Consider the following 13,938-nt stretch of genomic DNA (forward strand, 5'->3'; position numbering starts at 1 on the left):
GTGGGGATAAGAGTTTCTGTAGCAACGAGGTTAGACGGTGATTGGTTGTTCTTTTGAAGGAGCGGGTAAGGCGGGGAGAGGGCGGGGCCAAGGACGTACCACAGAAGGCTCTGCATGGATTTCAGAACTGGTGGAATTTAGGGTGGGGCGACTTCCTATTTCTCTTCTAGAGCAATCTTGGCCTCCCCTGGTCGCCGTAGAAGGGGTTGGGCTTGGTTTTCTCCCGCCAATTTAAACTTGTGGCAAAGCCCCTAAAGACTTTAGGAGCGGTTGTGGGAGCGTGGATGCGGGCGAGGTAATTTTGAGTGTTCTTCAATTTCTTCAATTGCAGGTGAGGAGGGGGAGCCACGCTACTGTAGGAGCTGGGGGGTGGGGTGGTTTTAGGTCGAAATAGAAACCTCAGCTCAGTTTGGGGTGTTTTCCTCTTAGGACGCCTGCGGGAGATGGGTTGGAGTTGTTTCTTGCTGGCCCGTCCGTGTCTAACTTAAAGCACTTAGGCAAGGAGGCCTATTTGAAACTTTCATTTCGTTTAATTCGTTTATGTGTTCACTCAGCACCCAGTATAATCTCAAACTTAATCACATCACAGGCCTACTTAGTATTTCCACCCTAACTCTGAGGATGAAAGCCAATCTTGTAATCAGGGATTCATTGGTTCCACCTGTTGGTTTAGCCCCCCGCAATATCCCATTCTTCATATGGCCCTTCAGCAGCTCCAAACTCATTCCACCCTCTGCATCTTTGATATTCGGCCTGCATCTTTGTGTCCCCAGAGCCTTACATAGTTGCCTTGTCTTGTTATTCGAATCTCAGCTCAGTTGTCATCTCTTTCCCCGCCCAGATTTTTTTACACGCCACCCCGCATTCACCTGAGCATTGTTTGTAGTTGTGCGTTTACTAATTTTTTTTTTAATAGGGAAGCAGTATAACAGTAACTGGCATGAATTTGAATCTTGTCTAGCGACATCGTTAACTCATTTTAGGTGTCCATGGCCCTTTATTTAGTCCCTGATTCATGCTTCTCAGCTGTAAAATGGATTGTTGTGCAGATTAAATGAGTAATACATTCAAACTGTCTTGCCTACTCAATACCCCATTTATTTTTGTCTGTCTTTCTTATGGGATTTGAATTTCATAATGACAAAGACCTTTTCTGTCTTCTTCACAGATGTATTCCCAGCTCCCAAAACAGTGCCTGACACATAGTAGACATTCAGTAAACGTTTGTCAAACGAGTGTGACATACCTGGGAGGCTGATAATATTTCTCTGTTCTTACAGATGGTGGGACTCTGAAACTCATAGAAGTGTTTACTTCAGCCTGTCTTAATCTCCTCCCAATTCCCGCCCAAACACAGCCACTAAAATTATTGTCTATTCTAATGTGCCTTGTTTTTGTGCCCTTGCTTACACTCCTAGTAAGAGCTCTTCCAATATTTAAGAAGCTCCTGTAACCTTAAATACTAGCTCAAATGTTACCTTCTTCCACCAATACAGTAGTGGATTAGCTGCACTTAAAAGTGAGTGCTTGCCATGAAACCAAGCATTGTTTTGTGACCGTTTGAAACTAGCAGTGACCTTTCTGGCTATGTACAACTGTATTCCTATTTTATAGAAGAGAATTGAGGAACAGAAAGGTTAAATTACTTGCTTGACCACAACAGATTAATGTAAAAGAGCCCCAAGTCAAAAATCATTTCTTTCCTATACTGTTACCGTCAAAGATTTAAAATCTCTGAGCAGTTTTCAAAACAACTGTAACTATTTGGTTATTTTCCCCTCCAGTCTTGATCCAAGCATTGCTTTTCATTTTCGTATTCTATGCCCTGGAGACCCAGTGAAATGAGTTATTTAAGTCCTTGCTGATGAAATAGTTAAGTGACTCCTAAGGTTACCAACACACTCTGGTCCAGTCAGAAGCCTAATCCGTTTTCTTCCACCTCTCCTTAACATTTTCATTTATGGTGTTACAATCTTGGAAACGTGAATGGACATGGTTTTTTAAGTTCGTCTGGAACTATAACCAACCTAAGGTATACCAGACGATATGCATTCAAAAACTTCACTGTTCTTTGCTGTTCTGGTTAAAGATTTTTTTCAAATGAAAGCTTGTTATAATTTCACCTAGGTATACAAAATACTAGAAACTCTAGGACACATTGGTAAGATCGAAATTGCTCGTGTCCCTAAACTAGTATGTTCTTCTCTAGTGATAATCGTAGTTCTAGTTCCATTTATCTTATTGATCCAAAGTGTCTAGTGACAGAAATAACACAGAGAAGTCTCTGTTTATTGGTGTGTATGTGTATATATGTATACATATATATATGTTTTTAATAAAGCCTTTTTATTTCCCAAGGAGCTGGAGTCTATGCAACAATGTAATTTGGTCTGATTTTACAGTTGTCATAGGGAAGGCAGTGATTCCTGATCAGGAAAACAATCTCAGAAACATGTGGACTGATATTGAGCTGCTAACAAATGATGATACAGGAAGTGGGTACCTAAGTGTTGGTTCAGGAAAAGAACACGGAACTGCTTTATATCAAGTAGATTTACTAGCAAAGATCTCCTCTGAAAAGGTAATGGTTATGTCACTGTTTTCATTCACAAAATTTTTACTGTGTTTAGTAAGACTGGTAGCCACATGGTAGTTGTTTTATAAATGAGTATAGTCCTTTCACAGGGATTCAACGTTTAGTGTCAGGTTACTGGAAATTTCCATCTGAATTCCCTATACATCATTTTAAGGTCAATACTCCAAACCTAAACTTTTCATAGTTCCCCTTGGCATTTTAGAAACATAGATGTATGCAAAAATGATACAAAGAATATCTACCACCAGCTTAGGAAGTAAAACATTACCTAGAATTGAAGCAAGCCCCTGGGCTCCCTCCCTGATCCCAAGCTCTTCTCATACTCCTACCACTGAGGTTGAGATTGTCCTATCCTTTCCATGAATTTCTGTCTGTATTTTAACTTTGTTCTTTTAATAACTACTCCACCATTCTCATACCAGGCTTGAAACCTTATTCTCTGGCATCTATGGAAAGTATTGCTATTTGATTTTCGTTCTCAGTAATTTGCTTTTGATAAAATTTTGGTGATCATGGCAAACAAATGTTTCTTTTAGAGAGAGTACAAATGATCTTCTGTCACAGTATTATAGCCCAGGATTCCTCTACTTCTCATAGTACGTTAATGTAATGTTTTAATTAGCTGATTAAGGAAAAAAGTTTTAAAAGAAGGAAAGACCAGATAAGATTTGTAGTTTTTAGAGCTAGAAAGGGAGGGCCTGAGTCTCTGGGAACGTTGTTCATCAAAGGTCTCAAAATGTAGGCTTTTGACTTTTGCTTCAGATGAGCGTTAAAGACGCTAGCAGATAGAGATTTTCAAAAAATCATTCTTTACGCAACTTGTGTCCTGTTGTCAGCCTGTACTGCTTTATGGCATTTGTAAATCATGGAATTTATAAATATTATGAATAATACAAATAAATTTTAGTCCTTGGTATTTAAGAGTGTAAAGAATACTGTAGGTTCTATAATGAGAAAATGGTGTTTCTTTATTTTTTATTGTTACCAGCAGCCTTAAAAGATGGAAGTGGCCCAGGCCCCTCTTGATCTCTGAGGGCTACTGTTGAAAAAGAATAGTATGTATGGAGCTTTGAATTCAGTTAAGAACTGAAATTTCATCACTTGTTAGCTTGGGGCATTACTTGTAGCAAATACTGTGTTTGCAACCCATGCTTGCATTTGGTAACTCTTTTTAGGATTTTTCCTTAGACAGGACACAGCAATAAAAAATATCTAGCTGTGTCAGTGTGTGCCAAATACCAAATGAATGGTACAGACAGTACATATAGTAGGAGTTCAGAGAATGGAGAGCTCACTGTGGGTTGGGACAATCTAAGGAGCATTTCATAAACTAGCACCTGACTTGGGCCTTTAGAAGAAGGGGAAATGAAAGCACAACTTAACCAAAATATGTGGAATGCAGCAAAATCAGTGCTTAGAGGGAAACTGCATGCATATATTCGGAGAAGGCAATGACACCCCACTCCAGTACTCCTGCCTGGAAAATCCCATGGACGAAGCCTGGAAGGCTGCAGTCCATGGGGTCGCTGAGGGTCGGACAGACTGAGCGACTTCACTTTCACTTTTCACTTTCACACATTGGAGAAGGAAATGGCAACCCACTCCAGTGTTCTTGCCTGGAGAATCCCAGGGACGGGGGAGCCTGGTGGGCTGCCGTCTATGGGGTCGCACAGAGTCGGACATGACTGAAGTGACTTAGCAGCAGCAGCAGCAGCATGCATATATTAGAAAAGAAGAAAAATCTAAAGTCAATAATCTTAAGTTTCCAGTTAGGAAACTAGAAAAAGAAAATGGACTTTCCTTGTGGTCCAGTGGTTAAGACTTTACGCTCCCAATGCAACAGGCACAGGTTCGATCCCTGGTTGAGGAATTAAAATCCTGTTGCATGGTGCGGCCAAAAAAAAGTCTCAAGGTTAAGAGCAATCCAGGCAGAGAAAACAGCCTGGGTTAGAACCCTGGGAGGTGTAGCACAGTTTCTTCTTTGGTGTAACTTTTTGCTGTTTGAAGAGGTTAAGAGTGTAAGAAGAATCAGAATGTAGTTTTCAAGAATTACACCTGCAGAAGGTGGCTACTGAAACAGATGTAATATGAGCCAATTTATCAAGCATATGCTATAGACTAGGTTCCCTTCTAAGCCCTGTGCTCTTGTTCAGTGGCTCAGTCATCTCCGACACTTTGCAACCCCATGGACTGCAGCACACCAGGCTTCCCTGTCCTTCACTATCTCCCTGAGTTTGCTCAAACTCGTATCCATTGAGTCAATGATGTCATCCAACCATTTCATCCTCTGTCACCCGCTTCTCCTCTCCTTGATCTTTCCCAGCATCAGGATCTAAGCCCTTTATATGAATTAATTCATGACTCTCCAAACCAGCCAGTGTTGTAGGCATTATTGTTGTTTCTGGTTTACTAGAGAGTTAGTTGAGGCATTTGCTTGAGATGACTCAGCTAGTGAGTGACAGCATTCTCAACCACTGAGCTGTCCAACTGCTTTGAGGTACATACGTGTGGGAACCTTTAATCATCAGAAGCTGCAAACTGGAAACTCATATTTGGCTTGCAGTGTTTTTTAAAATGGTGACTGAGCTGCCAATATTTAAAATGTAGAATATTTCACATAAAGATGCAGATTGTCTTGGTAAATTGGAAGCTGTGGCCATGCCAGGGTCACCTTTCCATGGGGCTTTCATTTTGCTGACTCTAGTTTCTGTAGGGCCTTGTGTCCTTCATTTCACAGTACACCACAGCCCCCCTCCCTGTTGTAGCCCGGACACTGAGACTTTATGCCAGTATTGGTTCATTCACTTGTGTTAACACCTGCTGGTTTCTCCAAGCATAAGGTCGACCCTTAGGAAACAAAGGCTTGTACTTGGGAATCCTTTGCCCTGTGCTACGGCAAACAGAGGAGCCTGGCGTGCTGCAGCCCACAGGGTTGCAAAGACTTGGACATGACTTTGAGACTGAGCAACAACAGCAGAAGCAACCCTGGACTATATCCCTGTTTTGGGTTCTGATGGGATTCAAGATGTATCATAGAAAGAAAAGCTTGGGACTTCCCTGATGGTCCAGTGGCTAAGACTCCACGTTCCCAATGCAGGGTTCAATCCCTGGTCAGGGAACTAAATCCTATATGCTGCAACTCAGAGTTCGCATGCCACAACTAAAGACCCTGCATGCCACAAAAAGATCCAGGATCCTGTGTCCCACAACTAAGACACGATGCAGCCAAATAAATAAACATTAAAAAAAAAAAAGAAATGCTTGACTACTAAGTTATATGGGCTCAAGGAAAGAGGCCTATCAAGTGAAGTTTTAAACTTGGGTGCTTAGGATTATGATGACATTATTAATAACTATTGTTAAACATGTATAAAAATGCTTTATTTTAGTCCTACTTTTCCCTCCTCCAGGCCTCATTAAATCCAAAAATACAAGCATGCAGCTTAAGTGATGGGTTTATTATTATAGCAGACCAGTCGGTGATACTGTTGGACAGTATTTGTAGATCTCTTCAGTTACATCTTACATTTGGTAAGTCTAACGTAATGCAGTAAACAAATTAGAAGTCAACTATATCTTGCTACTAATTTCTACAGCATTGCCTTTTCTTTACTCCATTATTTATAAGACTTGAAATTAAACTGATTTTAAGAAATGAATCTTGAGTACAAGATGGAAAGGACACTGAGATGATCCTTTCTGTCAATAAATCTAGGGAAAAGCATACTAGGAGAGCAACAGTTGATTTGCTTGGTTTTTGTATTAGTAGAAAACTGGGCTTCCTTAGTGGCTCAGCGGTAAAGAATCCGCCTGTAATGCAGGAGACACAGGTTTGATCCCTGGGTCAGGAAGATCCCCTGGAGAAGGGCATGGTAACCCATTCCAGTATTGCCTGGAGAATCCCATGGACAGAGGAGCCTGGTGCGCCACAGTCCATGAGGTCGCAGAGTCAGACACGACTGAAGTGACTTAGGACACATGCATGTTCAAGTTCCTGGATCTTGTGTATAATTTCAATACCATCAAGAGATATTTGAATACTTCTAGCACTATAAATGTTTAAAAAGTGCTTATGAATGAATTCCTATTGGATTAAAGAGCTTTAAGTATGTATATGCAAATATGGACTTAAGAGTAAACTAAGGGACAAGTCAGAGATTTTGTTGGAAAATAGGTGAAAATATTGTGAAACTTTTTCTGAAATTTTGAGAGAAATTGAAGTGTTTGTGTGAGAACAGCTGAAAAGTAATGACTTATTTTAAAACAAACTTAGCTGAAAAGGAATTAGAAGGTATGCACGTGAAAACGAAATCTTGATCTCAACATGTAGGAGGAAAACCCATATTTTGTGTAATCTTAGCATATCTACCCTGATGGGGCCACAAGATTCAGTTTCACCGATGGAAAGTGAGACTCTGTCTACAGATAGTACTCTGTGTACAGATATTGCTAGTGAATAATTTTAGTTATAAACAATTTACATTCTACTGCCTTTTGTCTTAGTCTTCCCCTTGCAGTCTTCACGTCCCCCTGGCCTTCTTGCTGTTGTGCAGACAATAACTTTGTCACCTCCTTCAAATTTTTGTTCAGATCTGACAAAGGGAGCTGTCCTGAGCACTCCAATTAATATCACGTGGCTCTTCCGAGCTCTGTTTCCCTCCTCTGTATCACTTTGTTTGTGTCATATAATTAGATTGTTATGCTGACTGTTTATCTTCTATTTCTGCCTTAGCATTTGAGTTCCATGAAGATGGGACTCTTGGTAATATTCTCAGATGTATACAGAAGGCCTTGAACAATGCTTAGCCTATCAGTGCTCAGCAAATATTTATTGACTTAGAGTCAGTAGCATTCCTTTTGACATTAATCACTGCTTTCCTGAAATATTTAAAAGACGCTTCTTAAATAGTTGACTTTTAATAACAAAATTTGCAATTTTTGTATTGAAAATAAACATTTTTGGAGGAAACTTGGCATAACTTTGATTTGAAATTTTCAGATACTGAAGTGGACGTAGTTGGCCTGTGTCAAGAAGGAAAGTTTCTTTTGGTTGGGGAGAGAAGTGGCAACCTACATCTTATTCATGTAACATCAAAGCTGACATTACTCACCAATGTAAGACCTTGTTACCTTGTTAGGTTTTTCATATCCATTATCTAAATTCTAAACTATCTCTTAGCTAAAAACTCTAGCAAAGCATTGCTTGATTTGTGTTTTAAATTAAGAGAATAATGCTTCTTAATGTTGAATTTAAGAATCATAGCTTAGAAACTGAAAAAAATGCACAACCTAAAAGTTGAGAATTATGTTTTATTGGGTGGACTTTCTGAGAACTTCAAGCCCAGGGGGCAGTCTTTCAAGGTAGCTCTGAGGGACTGCTCTGAAAAAGTAAGGGAGGAGCTAGGATATATAGGAGTTTTGCAAGACAGACCATATAGTCGGAACATCAAAAGAGCACTGTTAACTAAAGAAAATCAGGTATCTCAGGTTAATGAATTTAGTGTTTTCTGTGTATGGGAAGATGCAAGAGTGGGCTCACTGAAATCATTCCTTGATTTATGCACCTTTACCACCCAGGGCCAGTATCAGGTGCTTCCCCATCCAGAGTCCCCTCGACCGTGGCTGAGGGCTGGCCAGTGGGCAGCCTGTTCATCTTCATCCTGAGTTCCCTCCTGGCTGGATGTGGCCGCAGCATCCTTTGCTGATATGGCAGGCAACATTTTTTAATCCACAAAACATGACATAAGTGCAAAACTGAAAAATTGCAGTTTGAAGACTGTATACTTGTCCATAATAGTTTTCCATTTCAAGACTAAAATGTTTGGGATATAGGTAGAATTATTGCTAATGATAATTGATAACCCTCGAGTTTAAAGAAAATATCTTTGATTGTATTTTTCTGGGTTTAATCTTATTATTTGATATTAATTTGTAATTAGGCATTTGTTCAGGAAGCTAACAATGAAAATCAATGTACTTACCGGAATCTTGTTATTGAGAAAGATAGTTCAAGTGAGGGTAAGTTTTTAAATTTCTTTTTTAATATCTTCTTAATAATGTTCAGTTAAAAAATCAGATTTGTATTTAATATATTAGATAAATTAATTTGCTCTAGGTGGCTCAGTTGGTAAAGAATCCGCCTGCAATGCAGGAAACCTGGGTTTGATCCCTGGGTTGGGAAGATCCCCTGGAGGAGGAAATCAACCCACTCCAGTATTCTTGCCTGGAGAATCCCCGTGGACAGAGGAGCCTGGCGGGCTATAGTCCATGGGGTCACAAAGAGTGGGACATGACTGAGTGACTAACACTTACACAAAGTTAAACTTTTGGGGTGCAATTAATATTGTTTTAAAAAATAAGTTTATTTTAGATCTTTTCAGAGGCTTAAATGTTAACTCTTCTTAAATAATATATCCTAAACTTTTTTCATAGTTGTAACAGTTCTGTAGATAATTAAGGATACATAATATTCTTTTAAAATGTTCTTATGGATTTTAGTATATTTATTATACTTCCTTTTAACAAATGTTAACTGGACTTTATTTTGATGTAGCTGAGATTATTTTTTCCTGGCAAATGAAGTTTGGTTTATAAAAGTTTCTAAGAAATAATTTTGTTTTTACAGATAATTTACCAACTCTTTATAAATAACTTTTATCTGTGTTGCTACTATGTTATTTGGTTATTAGACTTTAAATGAGCAGATGGACATATTTTTAAGCTAGATCCAGACTCTGGTTTAAATTTTATATTGAAGTGCCTTTTAAAGAAGCTGGCTTTATTTTATTTTAATAGATACCTATTATATGCTGCTGCTTACAAACAATGGACTTTTTTGTATTACGAACCTGCAGCTTGTAAAAATTCAACAAGGTAAGTAATGTATTATTTTCTTATTACTGATTTGCAGTGGGTTTTTTTTTGAGCAAAGGGCTCTTTTTTAATCAATAATTTTATTAATTTTTTGTTTTCACTGGGTCTTCGTTGGTGAGCATGTGCTTTCTCTATTTACAGAGATCAGGAATTCTGCTCTCCCGATGGATGTGCAGGCTTTTCATTGTTGTGGCTTCTCTTCCGGTGGAACATGGGCTCTTAAGGGAGCATGGGCTTCAGTAGTTGCAGTTCCTGAGCTGTAGAGCACAGGCTCCGTAGTTGTGGTGCACAGGCTTAGTTGCTTCTCGGCATGTGGGATCTTCCCAAACCAGGAATTGAACCTGTGTCTCCTGCATTGGCAAGCATAGTCTTTACCGCTGAGTCACCAGGGAAGCCCCACAGCAATATTTCTTATGAGTTTTCCAAGTGATTTTAATATAGTCTCTGAGAATATTTTAGTGTAACTCTATTCTTTGATACTGGGTATACTTTGAGTATTTATAATATACTTATTCTCCAAGTTAGGGCTGCAACAGAATCTGAAGAAATATTTATTTATAGCCTTCGAGGACTTTACTACTTAGTCGGAGAGACGAGCGATATGCTAGCATAGTAATAAATGCTTTTTGCTGGAATGAATGAACCCGTAAACTGACATGATTATGTTAATAATTAATAATACAGAGCAGTAATCTAGAGTGTGTTAGTGAATTGTGTGGATCTTATATCCCTCTGAGCTGGCAGAGATTGAGGAATTGATTCCAGGCATGTATTCAACAATTGTTTTTTTTTAAAAATCTACTATGTGCTAAGAAGGCTTCTCAGGTGGCACTAGTGGTAAGGAACCCGCCTGCCAAAGCAGGAGACATAGGAGATAAGAGTTCGATCCCTGGGTTGGGAAGATCCCCTGGAGGAGGGCACGAAAACCCGCTCCAGTATGTTTGCCTGGAGAATCCCATGAACACAGGAGCCTGGTGGGCTACAGTCCATAAGGTCACAAAGGTCACAAAGAGTTGGACCCAACTGAAGCGACTGTGCATGCGTGCATACCTGTGCTAAGAGTGTGCCAGATCCTGGGGATATGAGATTTAAGATAAACGGTTCTCTAAAGTTTGAGGAAGGAGCCAGACAAGTGACACAGCTCTTCCAGAAGGGAGTGCAAAGTGAAGAAGACACCACAGGTAGCACTTCAGAGCTTGCCTAGGAGAGTTGGGACAGGGAGAAGACTGTGAGTAGGAAGAACCTCGGTGAGCGAACGTGTGGAGACGCACTATAAGGATGGAAGACCCGCTGGCGGGTGCCCTGAGTACAACATGCCATCACAGTTTATTTCTTTGGTCAAGGGCAAAACTGAAAAGTCACCAGCACTTTATTAACTTCTGACCAGTTGTTCTTCTCACTAGATTGTATATAATTTCATCCTGACACAAAAGGGGAGACTGGTATGTATTTTATTTCATAGTATAAATTTAGCCTACTTTCTCTTTTTTCATACAGCGATTGAAAAGGCAGACTTCAGTACAGCTAAGACGGTAAGAAGACAAAACCACACTGTCTTCTTAAAACTTAAATGCCAGTTTAAAAAAGTGTTTCTGCATAATTGTCTGATGGTTGATTTGGGGGAATTAGCATGATGAAACATTTTAATGACATTCCCATTAAAAGATACATTTGTAACTGTTGACTTAACTGATTTTTATCAATCTTTCCAAGGAGTTTGGAATATGGAGCATATATATAACATTCTTTTTTTTTTTTTTTTAATCTTGCAGTTACAAGGACAAATCAAGTCCAGCTTTACTTCTACTGAGAATTATCATACTCTCGGTTGTCTCAATCTTGTGGCTGGTGATTTAGCAAGCGAAATCCCTGTGATAATTGGGGTAATTCTTTTTTTTTTATAAAATGTCAAATTTCTTTTTCTGAAATGTTTCTTCATTAAAACATAGTTTTGGCAAAATTTTGAATTTGTAGTGTATAGCAGAGACAGGGAAATTAGAAAATTTCATGAAATTAACTCATTAAGTTACCTAAGTTTCTACATTGGAAAAACTATTGCATCTTTATTTTCACTAATCTCTACCTGACATTTAGCATGTCTTTCAGTCAGGGCTTCCCAGGTGGCTCAGATGGTAAAGAATCTGCCTGTAATACAGGAGACCTGGATTCGGTCCTTGGGTCCAGAAGATCTGCTCAAGAAGGGGATGACTTCTAGTATTCTTGCCTGGAGAATTCCATGGAGAGGAGCCTGATGGGCTGTATAAGTCCATGGGGTTGCAAAGAGATGAGCGACTAACACTTTCACTTTTCACTTCAGCTATGAGTGCAACAGCAGCGAACAAAACACCTAATATCATATTCACGGAGTAGGCAAAACTTCTATATTGTATTATATTATTACAGCATTTACAACATTTTTGCTTGCCAAATTTATATATTAAGCAGGCATTTTTCCCCATCTAGTGAGTGTATCCTGTTCAGTATTTCATTGGGCTTCAAATATTTTGAAATGAATATTTATGAATTTTTTTCAAATAGTAGTTATTTTAATGACAACACTTCATCAAACACTGTATTTATCTCATAATTCTTGAGAAAGTCTTAAAGCTTATCTGGTGTCTCTAAGTTGCCTGAACGTGCCTGCTCCTAATTAAATGTTCGTGTGGTAGGAGTTCACTGTTGTTTCCATTCTGTTCTCTTGAAAACTAAGAGGGACAGGATGATAACAGCTAGCTGAACTTGAATATATATAAATATATTTTGAAATTAGTCACATGTACAACTTTGATGTTTCTGCTTGGAAGAGAGCTTGGGTCTAAAACCAAGTTTGTAATTGACATACTGTTTTCACTTCTGTAGGGAACTGGCAATTGTGCATTATCAAAATGGGAGCCAGATTCTTCAAGGAAAGGGATGACAGTTAAGAGTGTTATTGATTCAGAGATTATCAAAGGTAAAAATAAGTTAATGAAACTACTTTTGGTAATTGAAAGTGAGTTGTTATTTTCATGTCAATATGCTAAGTCTAGCATGTGGACAGGCCATTTTAGCAAATAACTCTTGCACACAAGCCAGCTTATTAGTCTATGATTGTCTGCATATTTGACTTCTTGGAGTGTTGCAGTTGTTACTCTTCATTCTGGGAGGTTTTTTGTTTTAGTAGTCATCCAGAAAAGTAGAGGGGAGGGAATAAATGGGAATGGAAACTTCTTGTTTACGTGTACTTCTGCCTTTTCATAAGTATGTTAGTTTACTGTCTTAAATATGGCAGTACGTAACCCAGAAACGTAGTCCTTACACACCTTGCTTTCTCTTTTGTAGGTGCAAAGAAGTTCCAGCTAATAGACAACCTACTTTTTGTTCTTGATACCAATGTATGTTTCTGATACTTCGCCTGAAGTATTTTCACTTGGTATTATATTTAACAGTGGAAATGTTGTTAAACTTAACCAAGACAACGACTTTAGCTGGGGTGAATTACTGTCTTGTGTAATGTACTTTATTTTAGTTACATATCAAAAGATAGATTCCCAAATGTAAATTTTTAGTCATTAAAAGGATGTATCAATGAAATGTCTCTTGCAGAACGTGTTGAGCTTATGGGATATTTACACCCTAACTCCCATATGGAACTGGCCTGTGCTTCATGTAGAAGAGTTTCTTCTCACCACAGAAGCAGAGTCACCTTCATCAGTCACCTGGTACATTATGACACTCACATTGATTTCCCTTCTGTTAGAACCAGGTTTCTTGCCTGGTTCTGATCAGATCTTTGCTACCCCGTGGTCTGTACAATCCAGGGAATTATCCAGACCAGAATACAGGAGTGGGTAGCCTTCCCTTCTCCAAGGACTCTTCCCAACTCAGGGATTGAACCTAGGTCTCCCGCGTTGCAGGCGGATTCTTTACCAGCTGAGCCACCAGGGAAGCCCCATTATGTGTTACATTCCAAATAACTGTGAACAGACTGACAGGGTAAAAACTATTTCATTGTTAGCCATTAAGAACAAATAGGTTAGGCAAAAACCTCCGAGTGAAAGTGTTAGAAAGAGTGTCAGTCTAGGCCATAAACATTGAGAAGTCAAATTCATTATCTTCTGTGTGAATAAATTTTTGTACAAGGATATCACTTTGACTTAGCTTATGCCTAGCAACTGGCTTATGTGATTCACTTAAACCTTCTTTTCTCTTTCAGGCAAGGGATTACAAATCTCAAATTAGTGGCTCTGACAACTACTACTAATAAGAAGGTTTGGGAGAATTTTTTTCAATTTGTCTGTATTATGTGTTAGAAATAGCATTAATACAAAACTAGTTGTTAAGTAGTGCTTGAAATATATTAGCTCTTAGTTCACACAGGTACTTGACAGATCAGAAATAACCCTGCAGAACTCTTTTTTCTCATCTAAAACAAAAATAGTATAAATCTCTGTTCCATACTTTAATTGGAGCATTTCCACAAGAAAATG

At 38.9% G+C, this 13,938-nt stretch overlaps 1 protein-coding gene across 1 annotated transcript in view; it reads left to right on the top strand.

Moving 5' to 3' along the window:
• Positions 166–13,938, top strand: part of KNTC1 (kinetochore associated 1) — a 68,043-nt gene continuing 54,270 nt past the window's right edge. Inside the window, exons 1-12 of the mRNA XM_005691388.3 lie at positions 166–331; positions 2,403–2,581; positions 6,007–6,127; positions 7,596–7,711; positions 8,536–8,614; positions 9,392–9,469; positions 10,967–11,001; positions 11,242–11,352; positions 12,329–12,422; positions 12,791–12,843; positions 13,055–13,170; positions 13,665–13,719. Of these exons, the coding sequence (XP_005691445.1) occupies positions 2,453–2,581; positions 6,007–6,127; positions 7,596–7,711; positions 8,536–8,614; positions 9,392–9,469; positions 10,967–11,001; positions 11,242–11,352; positions 12,329–12,422; positions 12,791–12,843; positions 13,055–13,170; positions 13,665–13,719 (987 nt within the window). The 5' untranslated portion in view covers positions 166–331; positions 2,403–2,452. The remainder of the gene's footprint in view (positions 332–2,402; positions 2,582–6,006; positions 6,128–7,595; positions 7,712–8,535; positions 8,615–9,391; positions 9,470–10,966; positions 11,002–11,241; positions 11,353–12,328; positions 12,423–12,790; positions 12,844–13,054; positions 13,171–13,664; positions 13,720–13,938) is intronic.

This window comes from Capra hircus, chromosome 17 (assembly GCF_001704415.2).
Source record: "Capra hircus breed San Clemente chromosome 17, ASM170441v1, whole genome shotgun sequence".
NCBI lineage: Eukaryota > Metazoa > Chordata > Mammalia > Artiodactyla > Bovidae > Capra > Capra hircus.